Source organism: Bradysia coprophila (genome assembly GCF_014529535.1).
Source record: "Bradysia coprophila strain Holo2 chromosome X unlocalized genomic scaffold, BU_Bcop_v1 contig_35, whole genome shotgun sequence".
NCBI classification, from domain to species: Eukaryota; Metazoa; Arthropoda; class Insecta; order Diptera; family Sciaridae; genus Bradysia; species Bradysia coprophila.
Window position 1 is genome coordinate 1,371,028 of NW_023503325.1, and position 20,151 is coordinate 1,391,178.

The following is a 20,151-nucleotide window of genomic DNA, read 5'->3' on the forward strand; positions in this document are numbered from 1 at the left end:
ATCATGCTGCATTTTCCATTGTTATACAACAGTTAGGTGCCTCTAAGAGATCTAACAATTGGTAATTTAATGAGTACTGTGTGTGGCCTGTGAGGATGTCATTGAGTTTCTTAGACTCAATGACGTAATGGTTAACTCGTTTGCTTTCCAATATTCGATTGAGTTGCAAGTGTGGGGGTCCGAAACTCAACCGCAGCAGAATAAAAATATTCGTTGTCAGACGTGTACACAAATTCACAGCTGGGCTGAATCGGTTCAAATCTGGTGTAGCTGTGTGTGCAGAGCTGTCACACGGCTTACCGGTCAAACCATTGTTGGGAGATGCCGGTATTCTACTCCTGCTACGGTTTAGTGGGTTTAGGCGTACTAAAGGTGGTTCGGAATACACGTTAAGCATGTGTCTCCTAATGCTAAGTCATACAATACCATGTATTCAAAAGCCTTCATTAGCTATAGCAGCACTGGTAGCCGAACCTGTCACTTAAGTGTGATCTCCCGGCTGAGTTTCTTAATGTTTTATATTTCATTTTTGAGAACCTTGGGCAGACTGTGATGCAGTTTCTAGCCGGACTTACAGATAATTTTCATTATACGGTACTCGCCAACGTAACCCCACTTAATTTTTCGTCAAGTAATCCTTAACCTCAATTAATTGAAGTGCGTTCACTGGTTTTTACGTGAAAATTGTTCGTTCAATTCATTCGATATTTTTCGACATGTTTGACAGCTGGGATTGTGTCTGACGTTTACAAGGTCATGGAAATGATGTATTGAAGACCGTACTGTTTTCAATACCGAAAACAAAATGGCCGGCAGCCACCATATTGCAATCCGTAAAAATGAAATGTCTCAGTAACAACAATAAAATCATTTCTGTTTCAAAAGTGAAGTGATTCGTCATGTGTTGGGTGTGTTTCAGAGGCATCCCATTTATTATACATCCACGTATAGCGTAAAGCCTACAAACCGATTACAGTACATAATTTTCCCCGAAAAATCATTTGAACGAAAATACGCTGCAAGTGGGCTTATCGTTGTGAAATTGTACACATCTATAATCTGCACAACCCATTATTCTTCCATTTATATTCTCGTTTGCTGGCATGATAAATCACGTAACCAGACAACATAAACTCGGAAAGGTGTATCAAATTTATATCTAATTTATGCAATCGAAATAATTGAAAAAAAAAACAACAACAAACAAACAATTAACATACCTTCTTGTCGAGCTGCCAAACAGGTTGATGGTGAAAAGTATAATAGCGTATATATCACTGTGACTAAAAATTGCCAAAAAATTGTCTTCGAACACTTTGCTCGTAACTTTTTTGATGGTGTTGTAAAACTGAATTTATGGCACCGACTATTACCATTACAACTACCGCAACCATTGTCATCCACAATGCTGTCTATGCTACCGCCAATACCATAATCACCGCTACCATCATCGTATCCGTCGTCATCATCGTCATTCATAAGCGAATCATTTGATGATTTGGTTATTCGCTGGTTGTGGTTATTATCATTGGATAATAACAGACGAGCTTCGAACAGTGAATGAAATGAATCCATTGTATTCAACCGATTCCTGACGGGTAGGATTTGATGACGATTCTGCAAAAACAAAACAAATAAATTAAAATTAAAATCATAACCTAAAAGAATAGATTTGTGTGGTTTTTTTTAGTGAGGGGGGGCATTGGTTTGACAACACAATGCGCAATATTCGGTCGTGTATTTATAGAGTTATACTCATATAATAAAACGTATAATATAACGTATAAAGATAAAAAGTATACATTTCTATGTGTGAATTATAAATTTCGTTATTATTTATTCATAATATCGCTGTCATGTGCTGTGATAAATTTTCTCATCATTCTCATATAATGGTCTGTATGGAGGAAAATAATTTATCATTTTGTCATGACGAAAATATAAATAAGCAACAACACCAGACATTTGTTATATTTTATAATGGGAATAAATATTTGAGACAGAAACACATAAAATATTATTTAAGCAGATACTTGATAAGATCATTGTTAAAGCTTTATCCGTTCCCATACCGACCGATAAAATGTTCACGTTCAACCACACAATTGAAAGATATCAGCTTTCCAATAAGCATCATGATTGGAGATCGACGATACTAGAATTTTATCAGAGTCCAGAAGGTCTCACTTTGTCTTTCGTCGCTACTAGTATCACATTGCCATCAATCTGTGCGACAAATTTCGATGGGAGGAGCCTTATTTGTACATCATTCATTCAAGTAGTCGCGGCAATTTCTTGTAAGTTACTTTTAATCAACTCAAAACATAAGCAAGAAAATGGTTCTACGCTGTGCCTCCAAAATGCACCGTTTTTTTTCATTTCCACAACCGCCAAAAATGTGACAATGTTGTCTGAATATGTTTGGCCACATTTCCAATCAGCAGAATATCTTAAAACTGTTTAAGCTCAAAAATATTCGGTATGCCACTTCGATGTACCTGTCACATACAGCTATTCATCTGTTATCGATAACGACGACAAAAATAATGACAAGCTCTGGGTTATATGGTCACTAATACAGTAAAATGCATGTTAAAAAATTGAAGTACAAGATTTGAAATCAACTGATTAAAAATACTTTGATCGATGGAAGTAATAGACTCGATAATAATACTGGTCATATGCTTGCCGTGTGTAACAGGGTAAACAGTAGGCAAATCAAAACTTTGTCGTAGAATGACACTTATCCATGCAACACAGCGGTACTGTTAACGTGAGTTATAGAAAATGTGGTGTCGTGGGAAAGCTGAGACTGCCAGAATATCAGAATTATCGTAAGTGTGTTTCAGGTGACGCTGAGTTGAAAGGTAAAACGTAGACGGTCTAACAAAATATTTTTTTTGGATATTGGTAGAGGTAAGCCGGTAGAGCTTCTCATACACTCATGGGACCGAATATTATAGACCATTGTTATTAGAATTCCAACCACTACCGATAAGAAATTGTTTCGTAAGTGTTCGACAATGACTGGTCGCAGAAATGAGGTTGAGAAATAATTTTTGTTTGTTTGAGATAACTGCTTCTGTGAGCAACGAATGCAGTCAACGACAGTCAGATTTCGACGTTAATTTGCTTCAGCTGTTCAACTGGTCCACTAATACAAAGAAAACGTGCTCATACGTCCTTATACAGTTTTACCATCACCACGCGCGTGCATGTCATCCGCATTCCGCATATATACGTATAAGCACGTTTGTTTGTATGATGCTTGATTGCCACTTTACTTACCAAAAAAGCAGTTCGTGTGAGAGACAAAATTAATTGTTTTCAATTTTTGCTTTGTTGATTGGAAACCATACTCAAGTGGAGTGGAAAACAACAAGAATCTGGCATTTTTGATCAATTCCAAGCAAAACAACAACAAACAGATTTGAAAACAGTTGAAGTAAATTTATGTCTAAATTTCACGGGCGTCGACAGTAATTTCCTTTCACTTTTTACGCAATATCTTCGGAACTTTAACAATTTTTTTGCTGTTAAAACTGAGCAAAGGTTTCTACATGTGTTTGAACGTGAACAAATGAAAGTTTTTTCAAATCTTCATAATGTTGTTAAAACTGCTCAGCAATAGTCCCAGTAAAACTCTTTCGAGACCGTTCAAAATGTTCTGTTAATTGCAATTCAAAGTTAAATGATTTCGCACTAACCGGAAAACTGGAATTTGTTCAAGTATATTACGTTTGACATATGGATTACCACCCAGTGGGTTTTTGATTTTTGTTTTTTACATGTACATTGCTGGCAAATTCAAGCTTTTTAAATATAAGAAAATTACTTAGATTACTGGTGCAAAACAACTGACGACCTCCAGGACTATCTTTTGATTAATCGGTTTCTGACATATTTCTCTAAATTTCTTCACCTTCTTCACAAATTAAAGACCTTGGGCATATATTTGACACTACAATGTGTGCACCATAGAGAAAATTAAAATCCAGCTACATAAAAAAGCACATAACGAGCGATCCAATAGAGTAAGAGTAGGGAATTCTTTCTCGCATTATTCGTTCGTCAAGCGAGTCGCCACTGGCGGGTTTTGATATTTTATTTTTATAAGTTGGCATACATGTATTTTTACATTATACCCTCTGAAAACCTGTGCTTCCATCTACGTAATAAACATATACTAAGTGAGCTAACCTTAATCTATTTAAAAAAAAAACTCATAGAAAATAGTATAAGACTGTGATGTCCACCAAAATCAATGAAGAGTCTGCGAAGAGGTATACATTCTACGCTCAGAATATCGCAGAACTCAATTGTTATCAGAAAGCAATTTCTCCATAAAATTATCTCTAACTGAGTAATAATTATCATTACGTTGTCATTTCCCAGGAGAACAATAATAATATCGCATCTTCGTTAATTTTCCACTTAACGCCTTCATCGTAGTTATTGCATTTATACCAAATTGACACTTGTTTATACAATGCATACAGCTTTCCATACAGCGATTTTTCTTTGTTGTGAATTTAAGGTCGTCTCTGTTCATTATCACATCGCATAACAGCCAATTTACAGTATATGCACAATAATAATAAAAGCATGGTAATAAATGCACAATTTCTTCATAAATGTGAAACATTTTTCACCTTTTCAAATGGATTTCAAAAGGAAACGCCCGCAATATTATTCACGTGCGAAAATGCACACAATCATAAAAAAGAATCTTAACACAGAACACCTTCCATGACAAAGAAATATATAAGAAAAGAAAATGTTTTTTTTAAGAGAGAATTGTTTCGATTATTTCACGCTTGACTTGTGTGTGAAAAGAAAATGATTAGCATACGGTAATATGAATGTGAACGCTTACTTACATGTGTCCATTGTGTAAGGGCTACGCTATTAAACGTATGCGTTTCACCGCTTAACCGCTTTTATTATTTAATAGACATTCAAAAACGACGTCCGCGGCTGGAGGTGGGAAATAAATTTACTGGTTTTTCCTTGAGTCCTGTGGCAGTATGACCCGAGGGGTCCCATTGAAGGTTTAAAAAGAACTTTCTTACCATGCTCTGTAGTTTATACGAGACATGTGCGTATTACGAGCGCTTGGGCGTATTAATGCACGTCGAACATAAATTACGGTGGAAGGGAAGGCAAATGTTTTTTCGCATGCACAACTAAACACGAGTAATTTTGTTCTAGTATTGAAAAGTTCATCCTGTCCCAAAGGAATTCACGTAAAACGAATCGAAAATATTCCTAATGTAATGGATCTTTTTCGTAGGGGGCACACTGCTATCTAATGGTCAACTTGCGAACGGGGCAGGCGTTCATTTTATTAAATCGTTACTCTACTAACACACCGTGTGCGATAACATTTTTTATTGCATTGCCGTGAATATATCGACATTAAACACTGTTTCTCGGAGTATCATACCGAACATTAATTCTGCCATAGCGTGCGAATGTGTGACGTCATTATTATTTACCTAGAGTTCATACACCTACATTATTACGTCGATAAGTTGCTCGTTCGCGCCAATACAGTAATAGTACATTAAGGTTCCGGTAAATATTGTGAGCGTTATACACTCGTGTATATTACACAAAACACGAATGCGGAATGAAATTCAAAATGGTCGGAATGAAATTCAACAGTGCAACGAGTGTCTGTGGTAATATACAAGAGAGTATTACGCGTATAGTTGATAATAGATCATGTGTACTAGCTATACTGCCAGAGAATCATGAGAACCGACAATTTTTCACAATCCAATTTCCTCACATGGGGACATCATTATGATGTATATGTATACGTAGTAGCTTCGACATCTCATGTGCAATGAATAGCAAAAATTGGTTTAAAACATCGGTTCTTATAATTTTCTTAGAAATTTTTCATTATTCTATTCATCATCGTATAATTCCCTAGTTGATCTAGCCATAATTTGAAAGATCTCCCAGGGTAGACATATTCTGCACTTGTATTTATATTTAGAATCGCTCATACTTGCACGTCATTTGAACAAAATTGCATGCATTTTATAGACCCTATCGCTACTTTATAGAAACTTTGAGTGTGTCTGTTTGTTACGGCAGAGTTATCGGTACATGGTACTCAAGACCTATGATTCCTCAAGAGCGCCCTGTTCCGGTAACTTTGTCAACTGGTAATCTACAATTGCAACAGTTTTATCTTTCGTAAAACAGATGTGACACTCATTGCAGATTACCGGGAGATAAAGTTACCCAAAAGAGATGAGATTTTCTACGTTTATCTATTTTGTCAGTAAAGCAATGCTTTACTAAAGAATATGGTACTGTAGTGCAGTTGAAGTTTTCAACCAAAAAAAGACTGAAACACTTTTCTTACAGAAATTTCTCGAGGTACACGAAACGTACATGGTCGTGTGATTAGAAAGGCAACTTCATGTACTTCCGGGGAAAATAGGGTCTTATGAAGCTTTAGAAGCATCTACGATGAAATATGAGAAGTTGATATGTTTAAGTGCTCATACTTCATCGTAGATGCTTCCGAGCCCCCATAAGACCATATCCCGAAAGAACACGAAATTACCTTTTTAATGACACCTCACACGACACCATGTACGTCAGTGTCGATGAATTTTAAACCTAATCAGAACCCCGGGAGTTTGCCCCGGGAGTTTATGCAATTACCTTTGTAATGTCACCCCACACGACCCTGTACTACTCGTGTATCTGTAAAAAGTTTCTGCAAAAAAGTGAATGTTTTCGGTTTTTGATCACCTCACACTAACCACGCAAGCTTCGAACAATTTTTTTTTGAAAGTCCTTTCGGCTTCTAGGGTCGAATACCTTCTGGGCACATGTAACAACTTCCGCATGAAAATGCATCCGATTACGATCGGCTGTTTTTAAAAAGAATCCCTCACTTTCTCACATGAGGCTTGCAAAATACACTGAACAATTGAGTGAATAAAACCGTAAGCACTAACTTCGAAACCTCTGGATTGATCGAAGTAAAATACCTCAACAAAACAAAAATTATTCATGAACAATTATTTAAGAAATGCATTACACGCTTCGTAATATTGAACCTAAAGATTTTTGACATCGCTTCCATTAAACATCATTCACCTTATTCACTTATGATCTGAGGATAACAAGAAATGACCGTGACCCCGAGAATTTAAACGTGAACGATCGAATGAAAATAATATTCCTGAGAATTAAGATAAATGTAATTTGAAATCTTTTTTCAACAAAAAAATTTGCTCACGTACTACAATTTGAATATTGGTGTATTTTCTCATTACCTACCTAAAGTAAAGATTTTCATCTTTAATACCGATCAAGCGTTATAAGTACCTGCGAAAGGAGAATAAAGGCAATACACGACCGTGCCATCATCATCAGTATGGCTTTGCGTTAACACCTCATTTCACGCCAACAATATTATTGTGTGAGTATATGGACTCAAATTTATGTACCGTGCCAAATAAGACAATGAAAAGAAGCAACAAAATAAGTTTTTTTTTTAAATTGTTTAGAAAAGTTATAAAATGTTGCTATGAACAAATGTTTTTTGTATGTAACGTAAGCCTAAAATGCGCTAAACGTCATTTAAAAAAAAAGAAATGAAAGAGTTCTCAACAATGGAGAGTTTCTGTGTGTAGTGTATACACATTATTATGATGGTTATGTAGTTATGTATGTCGTTCATGGACTCATGGTTGTGATGTTTCTTTGTGTGTTGACTATTATGAGTGTAAACTGAAGAAGTGCGAAAATTACAGGTAAGAGATTTTATGTGCTGCACAATTTATGTGTTCTGTTAAGTGTGTCAAGTCTGTTTTGTATACAGATCTGAATGTAAAGAAGTTTTGTTAAAAAAAAATATTTTGATGAAATTAATGAAAGACTCTTCACTTACTGTTCCAGTCAAAATTTCAATCCACTTTATTTAAAAATTTGAACTAAATTCAGTAATAAATGAATTTTTATAAATTTACTTTAAAAAAAACGTGCGCAGACAGATTAATCTTATTTTCTCTACTGAAAATGTAACGAGAAAATGATGGTAATGATGTTTTTCACAACACAGACGAGAACATAGTTATTTTCTCCCCTCCACTAAAATTTCAAACGTCTTTGTTGTGAAAAACGTTGGGTTTACCTCGGAACAAAGTATTTTCTTGTGTGACTTGTTGCTCTCGCTACGCTCTGGTCACTAAGAACTCCCCTAGGATAGGTCCAGGTAGCTCAATCGGTAGAGCATAGGACTCATACCCAAGAGGTCCCGGGTTCGACTCCCGGTGCAAAAATGCTTGGTAAGAAATTTGATATTTGATACTTTAGACCGAGGTACTTTTACTCATCGTGATACGAAATATCAAAATATTTCCCAAGTGTAGTATGACGTTTTCCTTTACGAAGTATACATAGTAACAGAAATAAATATTGTTGACGATTTGTCTGATAACAGTTCGAGTGAGAAAATGTCTATTTTTTACCCTCTTGTTTTGACAGAGGAGAAGATAACTTTTTCCTCACTCGAAATGTAATCTTTGTCTTTGTTTTGAAATTGTGTAACATATTAATGCTTTTGTTTCGTTGAGAAAAACTGTTAATCACACCAAGCACACGTGAAATAGTTATTTGTTAACCAAGTGGATAAAATAGGAAATTTCACCAAGAATGACAGTCAAGGTGGAATTTCCTATTTCTCCCCGGAGTGAACACAACGTTTTTCATGCTTGCGTTTTGCGAAAGTCCGTGTTTTTGTCCGATAAATAGTGTGTTTTGGTATTCAGCCATTTTAGGTGAGAAAATTGTCATTTTCACCACCAATATGGTTGAATCCGCCATTTTAGTGGAGAAAACAATTATTTTCTCACCTAAAATGCAGCCTCTCAGAATGACAACAAAACGCCATTTTCACAACGCTTCATAGTGGACAAAATTAGGATTTTCGTATCGCATGAAAAGCTTTGTGTTCACTTCGAGCGAATCCTATTTCCTTTCCTCGGCACATAATACATGTGTTTAATGAATGATTATACGCGTACGAGAAAAGTTAATCATAAAGATGGAGCGACGTATATGGTTCATTGTAGTACGGCACGCTCGTCAATGGGAAGAAAGGGGGTAAGAAAAAAGCGCGAGCTTTATAAATTTTCAAAAAACTGTTTATACATTTTGCGTGTAATGGGGGAGGGGATTCAAAATTCGTCATATTTTGCGCACTTTGTGAATGGGCCCGTAATAATAAATAAAACCCAAATGATCTCGCAAATGGCACAAATAGTTTCAAGTAATTTCATTTAACCATAAAATATTTGCCACTTATAAAACATGCTGTTAAAGCTGCATCCAATAAATCTGAGCAATGGGATAACGAAATATTAAAGAAACCGGTGGTGGTTCAATTCTGTTTTACTAGCGGTTATAATTTCTTGTTACAAGAGGTTTCGAAGAAGAAGAAAAATACTCGTAACTATTGTAAATAAAGTACATAGTTCACATTAAAAGAATGTGACTGCAATGTTCACGTCAACAGAAATCTCGTTCTTTAAAAACATTTTCAGTCTGCTGAAAGAGCAGAAGAATTTTTATGCGATTATGATTATGTACTTAGGCGTTGTGCAGTTGAAGCACTCAAGTTTAAATGGTTTCAAGTAAAATTTTCATGCATGTTCTTGTACAATGTACATGTACTCTTGTACAATATGCATGCACATTGTACATGCATCTTGTACGCGTACAATGTATATGTACATGCAAAGAATTCAGTGACCTAGACGGAAATATAACTACCTGTAATTGGCTAGATGTAAACAAGATGAAATTGGAGTGTTTCTACCAAATAGTTTTCTCGGCGCATTATATTTTGTAATAGAGAGGATTCTCTACAATTTAGAAAAATATTTCTGTAAAGAGCACATCTTCAATCAAAATTGTGTGGTTTTAAGTTCGGTGATAAGCAAACATCTTTCGAGTGGGTCATAAGAGAGTGTCAAATATGCGCCATTTTGGGATAGTTTTTGTTGGCAACCAATCGGTTATTAAAAGAGAAAGTGAAAAGTGTGGAGGATTGGTGTCATATGAGAACATTCTTTTTATGAAAATTGGCCAAGGAATTACGGCTAATGGCTTGTGTGGCAGGGTGTACAATACAATATGACCAAAATGCAACATTTCCATGCATTTTGACAGAAACTTTTCCTTAATTTTCCCCAAAAAATATGCTGTCAAAGGCGGTGAAATTTCAGCATGAACAATCAAAACAGTTTATACGGCTTTGTATGGTTTTATCAAGCGTATAAACAGTTTTGATTGCATGTGTGGATCAGCTGATATTTACCTGCCGCTGACTGTATTTTTAAAAATTTGAAAAAAAGAAAATTATTTTATTAAGTTGACCGAGGTCGTTTCTAACGTGACAGGTGCAAAAAAAAGTTTTTGTACTTTGACATTTGAACAATTCACGCCGCAAGTGCGCTTCAGAATTTGAATTTTCGATGAATCGATGGATGAATCAATGAATTAAAAAATAAATTTCAACGCATAGGTTTGTTTCAAGGTCATTTCGAAATGTCAAATTTCATCCACAGAAGGCCACTTAACCTCAACTTTCAGGTTGACGAAAATTTGAACGAAAAATTAACAAAGAAATTGGTTGACGTTTAGGTTATGTTATGTGTGGATGAAATAGTCGTCGTTCGTGTTGGCAAAGTTTTGACACTCTCTAAATGGCCAGTTATAATTGGAATCTTGAGGTGCGTTTACAATGAATATGTAAGACAATGTTTAGTCATCAAAGTCTTTCGAGGTTATTTATTTTGAATTCATTTTTCTACTAAATGACGATTACTGTACTCGTTATCATTCCGTATTGTAGCTGATTAAAGGTTTGTGAGACAAACCGATTCATTAATTACTTCATAAAAACTGATTCAGTCGAATTATTTAAAAAAACAAAGAAGTAAAATCTACTGTAAATGCGTGTCGTCGTAAATCCAAACAATTAAATAATACAAAGTGTTATCCATTTCTCTTAATGCGTCCGCATTTTATGTCTTTATAAATATAGGCTCATTCTCATCAAAAACGACGCATAAAAATAGAGTAAAAACGGTCATAATGAATAGAGTGACCGTATAGTTAGCTATTTAGACAGTCGTGTCGGTGTGTGTACATTAGTATATTATATCCGCCAGACAAAAATCTCGATTAATTGACGATAACTTCAAGCCCATTAATTTAATTTCTGTTGTTTATTTCTCGCACTAAAGTACATCGTGTATATTACTTGTGTATACCATTTCTTGATGGCATTCGGAAAACGAAAAAGTTCAACTTCCGACAGGAGCATATAAAATGGACACACCAGTCGCATATAAACTAACATATAATACCTCTTAAATAATGTACGAAAGAAGAATATTTCAAGTACAATAAACACAGATAAATATAAAAAAAGAAGAAAAAAAAATTGAGTAGAAATTATATGGATTGCATATAAGTATCTATACACACAGTAATACAGTTGCATACATTACAAATGCTGTATAAGCTACATGTTTGTTCGTAAAATGTACAGAGCGAGAAGAAAACCAGTAGAATTTTATGTTTGTACAATGTTAATCCGTTTCGAGAAAAAAGAAAAGGCTACGGGATGGAGATGGAGAATGTATTTGATATCACAAATCCCTTCAAAACTAAAACTTACATACAGAACATTTTCGATATATAAGTCTATATAAATGCATGAACATATATACGTACAAGAACTCGCTACAAGCCATATTCCGGAATGTCTTGAATATAGAACAGAAGAGAAATACTTGTCCGTAAATATTTGAGTTCAATACAAGTCCGGGGAGCGATAGATAAGAATATTTTATTGATTGGGCGTCAGCGCAATCAAATTATACACGAAAAAAAAACGAAAAAAAAGGTGAAATGTCTGCGGTACGGGCTCGAATTGTTATACCAATCTAAAAGTGTGAAATGTAAAACCTCATTTAAATGGTTTTGTTATCAAATATTCTATCATTATACCCATATATTCTGATATACATATATTATATTATATATATACATATTCCAAATACGTTTATTTAAATGCATGATTCCCAACCACTTAGATTGAACTCTCCGGTCTCTGTATGGTGTAGCGCGCACTAACGAATTGGAACAGTATTAACATATAAAATATTAATGATTTCTTAAAAGTGTTTATTTGAAATTCTTTTGAACGCTTTGGCATAGAATGGAAAACCGATAAAAGATGCAAGATATTACCCATCGAAGAGAAAAATGAAAATGAGTTAAGCGACTGACTGGAATATATAATCAAATTGATGTATAGTTTAGCACAAGCTAAAAGAAAAATTTATTCCAATTCATCGAGCCAGAGAGAGAGAGAGAGAAGAAAGGAAGGAAAAAAAAGTGTTTGAAGCAGCAAAACGGCTGATAGTGTATACGATTTTGTTTTAAGAAATCTTGGCTTGGTGTAGAAGAAAAAAAAGACACAGAAAGAAACTTTCGAATTTAGTCAAAGATAATTAGGGTGAATGGTAGGATAAGTTATTTATACCCTTCGAAAAGAGGGTTCTTTTGACAATAATGATACTTATTACAGTTACAATATATAAATTCGACGATAATATAATAAAATGGGATGGATCAGCAAAAAGAATTATTAAGCGTGTTTGTAAAGCGTGTTGATTTCTTGTTTTAATGAAGATTCGGAGATTCGCTATCGCACTTTCAAAACAACCAAATATTTTACAGGGATTCTCCATGCCAAAGTTGACCATTACTTTTCATGAAAATATTTCTTAAATTTACAGTCGGAGGCAGTGAAATTTCAGCATGAATTTTTTTCAGCTGATTTACCTTAAAAAACACAAAAAGTACTCTGTGTGGAAGCAAGTAAACAAAAATTGAAAAATTCTACTTCGTCTCTCACACAGAGCACTTTTTGGTAAGTGGAAATCAAGCCTTGGATTTGTCAGATTCGCAGATATTTTGGCGCAAAATTTGAATTCGTTTATTTTCAAATTTTGTGCCAAAATATCATCATAACCTGGGAACCCTTTTTTGACTCGAAACATCGATTACTTTTAAAACTCTAAAATATGTCAAATATGTACAGAATCAACGCACTTCAAGCATGAGTACTATATACGGTACTGAAACTGGACAATGTATCGAACAAATTTTGGCACTGTAAAAAAATCGGACAATTTTTTTTATACAAAATAGTACTCTATTTGGCAGCTGTCACTAATAGAACTTTTGCTTGAAGTGCGTTGACAGAACTTAAAAAAGCCACTGTACTTGTTTATACGGTTGAAGCTACGCATGCGCGTGTTCGTGATAAAACCGTATGAACCGTTTTGATTGTTTGTATGGATTAGCAGAAAAACAGCTGAAGAAGATTCATGCTGAAATTTGACTGTCTCTAACAGTCGAAATCTATTGAAATTTATCAGTTTTCTTGAAATCTCAAAATTTGAGAAATTTTCTGAGTTTTCGCAAATTACTCGAACTTCACGAAGGTTCTTGATTTTCTTAATTGAAAGAAAATCGACAAAATTCAAAAAAAAATTCACGATGCTTCTCGCTTGATTCCGAGAATGATTCATTAATTTGGAAATAATCATGTGATACTCGCAAACTCACTGGTGTATTCGGTAACTGTTTTTCAACAAGTGTAGTCCGGGCAGAAATACCTAAGGCTTGATTTCCACTTAATTACTGAATTTTTTTAATTTTGGCTTTGTTTACTTTACAGTTTACACTCTCACGGCTCTCACACGAAGTACTTTTTGTTGAGTGGAAACGGTGGAAACCAAGAGCCCTTCGGTCGGCGAATGACAAAGATTTTTAAAAAGACCTTTTTTCATACAAAAAATCGAATCAAAGTCCATTGAGGCATTACGGGTTTGAGTGTAGTTGTGTACCTCGGCTTGTCGAAAAGCACGTAACCGAAGTTTGTTGCTCAAAACGCTCTCTTGTGAGTTGGCTTTAATCATATAATTCGTACCGTACGTAATGAATTACTTTCGCAGCAAGCAACGTAATCTACTAATTATTAAACGTTCATTCCATGGAAAGCGCTCAAAACTTCATGGTATTTCAGTGTCATTATCGTAACATTATTTTAAACCGAACTCCAGCAATAAAATTTATTTATTTTTATTTGTAAAGTAGCAGTTCATTGATTTCTGATTTTAAGCATTTAAATACATTTTGTGTGTTAAAAGTCAATAGTAAAAACGTGTCGAATTTTTAACAACATTGTGTATTGTTCAACTAATAAGAATATTTATGTCTTCTCCGAATGAAACTTTTCGACTATTCAAAACTGTATTGTGTGCATTATATAGAGGTGGGTGTGGACCTGTTCAATGCTATGTTTTAACTGTCGTAGGAGTGTGAGAGTATATTTTCCGTTATCATAGGAAAAGGTGCATTCATTCATCAACTAGTTCTGTTTACGTGAATTTTGTGTGTACACAAAAGTGTAAAAAATTAATAATTTATAAGGATTTTCACGAACGTTTGCATCAGACATTTTGAATTGAAATGGTTGATTTGTACCAACTTAAGATTATCGGGATTAACTAACAAGAAGTTGTACAAAAAATGAGATCAGCTTGTGGCAAACAAAAAATACACAACCAACGAATTATAAGTTCCATCGTTGCTTGAGCTTTCAATCCTATTCATGCCAAATGTAACGTACTACGTTATATTTGGTGATATTAGCATTTCATGTGGAATGAGCTGAATTGAAATCGCAAACAATAATAATTCGTTGGTTGTGTTACGTGTCCAAATAACATTTACCAGCTGTATTGGTTGTATATAAGGAATGAACAATAACACTGAAATTAGTGGAGAGCAAGCCAATTTTTTTCAGCGAAGCCTGGTGGAGAACTTAGCAGTCATTTTAACATTAGAACCGTTCGAAATCATATCTGGTGCGAAAACAGCCCATTAGAAAGGTAATGACATGTACTATTGAGCCGAATATGGACTTATTGGGTTTAAAATTCATCCACACTGAAATATGTGCAGTTAAAGTTTTCAACCGAAAAAGACTGAGAACTTACACTGTTCTTACAGGAGTTTCTTGAGGTACACGAAACGTATATGGTCGTGTGGGATGTCAGTGGAAAGATAGTTTTATGTACTTTCGGGTTTTATGGGGTTTGGATGCGATGAAATATTGGCACTTTAACATTTCAACTTCTATTTCCCCGTATATACATTCAAACCACATAAGACCCTATTAGGCCCAAAAGCACATAAAACTACCTTTCAAATGATACCCCACACGAGCATGCACGTTTTGTGTACTTCAAGAAATTTCTGTGAGAACAGTGTAAGTCTTCGGTTGAAAACTTTAACTGCACATATTTCAGTGTGGATGAATTTAAAAACCAATGCCTTTCTAATGACACCCCACACGACCCTGTATGGTTCGTGTAACTGGAGAATATTTTCAAAGAAAAAAGGAAATTTTCGGTTTTTGATAACCTCTCGCTAGCCACACAAGCTTCGAATAATTTTTTTGAACGTCGTTTTGGTTTCAAGGGTCGAAATCCCTTCTAGGTACATGTAAAAAATTCCACTAGAAGATGCGTCCGATTTCGGTAGGCTGTTTTTCAAAAGAATCCCTCACCGCACTTCGAATGCCCTAACAGCAATGTGGAATCTAGTCCGGCTAGACTAGACTAGTCGTAGGTCATAATTTATCTAATATCAATCAAGATTCGCCCGGGTCCGGCACAATTTTTCATTCAGAAATCAACAATAAACAAGTTTGAAAAATCTCATATCCGCTCAATCCCGATCGGACCGGATAAAAACCCGTTCATCTCTACTTTAATATCTTTCACAAAAAAAAATAAATAAATAAAAATTGTTTATCTTACTGATATATACCACACAAGTGTTCGCTTGTTTGCCTTAAAAAAATAAACTTTTTTGCAATATTTTGTTTTCGAAGAGATAAGACTTGAAAATATTTCATTAATAATGTGATAAAGATAAAGACAAAGCCAATTATGAATTAGCTTTGATATGCTACACTCAGAGAATCGGATTTACACAGACAAGCAATGAATCGGGTGAACGGTTTAATCTGTGGAACACATTACAGATTTAGATTTATAGCCGGCTGTAATGATAGCAAATTGTTGTCATTGAAATGTTTAGTTCTGGATACGATCTGTGATGGGGGAACTATTTTTCTTAACGAATTTTCAATAAATTTCTAGAAAAAGAAATCTATTTTTAAGAAATTTTAGTAAAGTTTTTGAAAAATCGATTTCTTAAAATAGTCCCTGCATGGGAATGATGTCCGATGGGACCGCAGATTTATTGGGATTAAATAAAAAGCAACATTTTGCCATAGGTAAAAATGGTGTTTACCCTCATCATTGTCACAATTTCCAGACAGTGCCAATTATAAACGATTCCATCTAAACTTTTGATTGTTACTTTAAAAATATTTTCATAAACAATTATTTACGAAGCCAGAAAAAATGAAATTTGTTGCACGTTCCCACGTGACTAAGAAACAAATGTCTAACATTTTGTGTCTGTCTGATGGCATGTGATTCGTTATTAATTGTATATAAACGTGGCTAATAACCTGCAATCGACATAGACGACAAATGTTAATGAAGAGCTCTGGCAAAGGCCTTCTTTTATAGCAAAATGCGTGTAATTGTTATTGAAGTAATAGATTTGATATCCAACAATAATGGATCATTTACACAAATAAGTGACAGATTCTATTTGATTCTTACTTGCTGTTTCTAAAAGGTTCAGGTAATGAGTGTTTAGCGTTTCATATAAGCGAACTCGTTTACGCCTTAGTCGATTTTTTTAACTAAACAACAAGGCACATCAGAATTCGTGTCAACAAAAGAATCGAAAATCGTTCCAGAATATGTGTAGCTCAATGAAGGTTTCAGTAGCCTTCGAGTCTGCAAAAAAGTATGTGGAATAGAGCTGAACATTTGTATAGCTTTGTCTCAACATAGTTCGTGCGTTTACTTCGTCGATTATTTCTAGGAGGGACTATAGTTCCATTCCACCGTACTCTAAAAATGATTTTCGACATGCCGAAAAAAGAAGAAGGTATCATTCGCCGATCCATAGCCTTAAAAAAAAGTCTTGCTAGAAGGTTACACAACTGGGGCAGTTGTTTCAAAAAGTTTGGTACTGTCAGCCAGGGCTTACTTTTGTGAATTTTCCGCAAATTTTTTTTTTGATTTTTTCGGAACTTTTTCGGAATTTTTCAGAATTAAAATTCCCTAAAACAAGTCCTGCGTTCTGCTGTGATTTCCAAACCAAATTTTAGTTAAATTCCAATTTTCTCGTAATAAAATGCAGCAAGAAGTACCAACTTTTTCGCGATACCCCTGCAAAAATATGGCGATTGATGTAACCTCCTAAGAACTGTGAGAAACTTTAACAAATATATATTCTCTGAGTCTGAGAATTTCTTTTTGAGAACCATATTAACATAGTTCCGGGTTATTTCCTTGTTAATGTAGCCAGACATTTGAAACAAGCAAGGCATCGCAAGATGCACCTAAATCGTCATTGAAATGTTCTGCCATGATCCATAAAATTAGTTGAAAAAATATTTTTCATCAACACCAAACACCAAATCCACATTTCCGTGGTTCGGGCCATATATATATTGATTTTGGAGTCATGTGTGTGGTGAATGTGTCCAAACTTTATTATTTGTCGCTGTCGGTTTTCTAACTCGTGTATTATATTCCGTGTGCGTTTGTAGAAAAAGAAGAGAGAGAAAAAAATGCAAAGACACACTGTGTGCTTCCAAGAACTCTGTTCTGTTATTTAAATTTATAATAATAAAACATTTAATACCACTCATTGACGAACCGAAATAGTCGTAAAAATTGTGTTAATATAATAATGATCACACATACGTGTGGTAAATGATCAATGAAGCTTCTGTGTTTTAGTTGACTAAGGAAATTATTGAAGAAAATCACGACAGAGAATTGTCGCGCTAGATATAGTGGATGGCTGATTTATCAGTTCCCTAAGATAAGATATTCATAATAAGATCTTCAACAAATTGTGCGCTACAACAAAATCTGCTAAAACAGGAGCGATCGATCGGTCTTACCGTTGGGAATAACTATCGGGTTACTGATTCAGTAACGGATAAGGATAATGTCAAAGTTTTTTTTGAATATTTTTTATATGTAGAAAAAAGAGGGCGACGCGACGATACGAAGCCGGGGGACCAGTGGTCTGACCAGGAAGAATGGATTTTAATAAGTTTGTTTACCGAGCAATTTGACTATTTAAAAGAAAAAGTTGTTCATGTAAATAGGAATGGTTATCACAAAGACTAAAATTTTGAACGACCCTAATATCAATGACCCTATAAACTCCGTTATACAACAGGATGTAGAATTTGGCTTTTATTGCCGGCCATTCTCTAAGAGTTTAAGTCATAAAATAATAAAGTTTCTAATTTGAAAGAACTTGTAATAACACCACATCGCCATATCTAATTCACATCAGATTATGGACATTCTATCGAATTCTCCGAGAAATATAATGCCAGACGAAATATTAATATTTGTTTTATATCGAACAAAAAGAGCTCACCCGCAAAATATTCCGAATCGTACTCTTCTCATTCATTTTTCTTCCCTTCCTACTTCACAATGCCATTTTTTTTAGAATAACATACAATTGTGCAAACATACAAAATCAATTAAATTAAAAAAAAAAAGAAGAAGAAATAAGCGAATCATATTCGGGTGTGAACGAACCTTTGTTATATCCTTTTCGATCCTTTCAGACGCCATTATCCCATTCTGAAATATTATGTTTTCAATGTTCACTACCACTTATAATCAGCGCGCCCTTAACAATTTAATAGCACTTTTGGTTCATATACCATTCTTGTATGTAATTTTTTTTTACAGAAAATTTGTTTCAGAATCACATCGTTTCATGTTCTTTCCAGTTTCCGCGACCTTAAGTTATCCTCTGCTGATGTGGTTAATAATTATGGTTTGAACAAATAATTTTTTTGTTATTTCGATAAAAATTTGATGAAATAAACACAAAATAAAATAATTTCTTTTTATTTATTTATCAGTAAATTGTTGGGACAAAACACCACCGAGTACAATAACAACGCGAGCAAATGATGCAAACGATCTTAACGCGAGTAGCTCAACCGTACGTCTGAAAAAGTATCTACACGAAGGTATCCACACAATCGAAACCGAATAATTCTTTAATAAAAATTGCATGCAATATAACGTTTCGGAACAAAGAAAGATGGAATATTTTTGTAATAGGGAAGAGAACGAACACACATCTGCCTGTCGGAACGTTGCGCACAGTTATTGACGTTAATGCGACTGTGTTAGATGATGTTTTCTCTTAGGGCGTACACGTAATCTAAACCGTACGTCGAAACGGTCGTGCATCACTTTCGAGCGCAAAAAATTTGCATCTTGTACAGCAATTCTGTGAATTGTTTGTCATTAGATTCATTCAAGTAACACACATCGAAACTGATTTTCGTTGTACTTCTTTTAATGGCGAAATCAGCCTGACCGTTTGAAGTTATTACTAATCAAATGTTACTCGTCCACTTCGGTATTATCGTAATTTATAACGTGCGTTCAACGTTATGTCGAATCTGCTTTATGTCGATTTTCACTTTCGGCAATTGTATGGTATAGTTGTTTCGCTCTAACATCGAAATGTATCGTTTGTGCCATCTGTTGGTAAAATGTTGTATTACTAATATAACAAGAAAATTCGATCGCATATATGCTGGCGACAGAAAATATTTCGGTGGTCGGTGGACACTTTATTTTGAATATATTTCGGCGTTTTGTTAGTCGTTCGGATCGGCATTTTTCAACAAGTCATCGCTAAAAGTTTCATGATTTAATGTTTATCAAAAATAAAAATAAAAACTTTGATGTAGGGGAAGTGTTTTGAGTAGCTATCATAACAAATTTAATTCGTTTTTGTGTTTCAGATAATTTTTTGTTGATGAAATTTTCATATCTAGTTAAAATATGAAGACAATTTTGCAATCAAAGTTAGTCTTTTGTC

The 20,151-nt window shown here is 34.6% G+C and overlaps 1 protein-coding gene across 5 annotated transcripts in view; it reads right to left on the reverse strand.

Annotated features, from left to right (window-relative positions):
- Positions 1 to 19,514, reverse strand: part of LOC119069418 — a 186,683-nt gene extending 167,169 nt beyond the window's left edge. For 2 of the 5 annotated variants that reach the window (XM_037173465.1, XM_037173466.1), the window contains exons 1-2: positions 18,843 to 19,514; positions 1,221 to 1,617 (exon numbers count right to left, since the gene is read on the reverse strand). In XM_037173465.1, the coding sequence (XP_037029360.1) occupies positions 1,221 to 1,617; positions 18,843 to 18,878 (433 nt within the window). In that variant the 5' untranslated portion in view covers positions 18,879 to 19,514. Of the gene's footprint in view, positions 1 to 1,220; positions 1,618 to 1,963; positions 1,969 to 18,842 lie in introns of those variants that run through there. The other 3 variants (XM_037173469.1, XM_037173468.1, XM_037173467.1) reach the window with 2 other exon arrangements.
- Between the last annotated feature and the right edge of the window lie 637 nt (positions 19,515 to 20,151).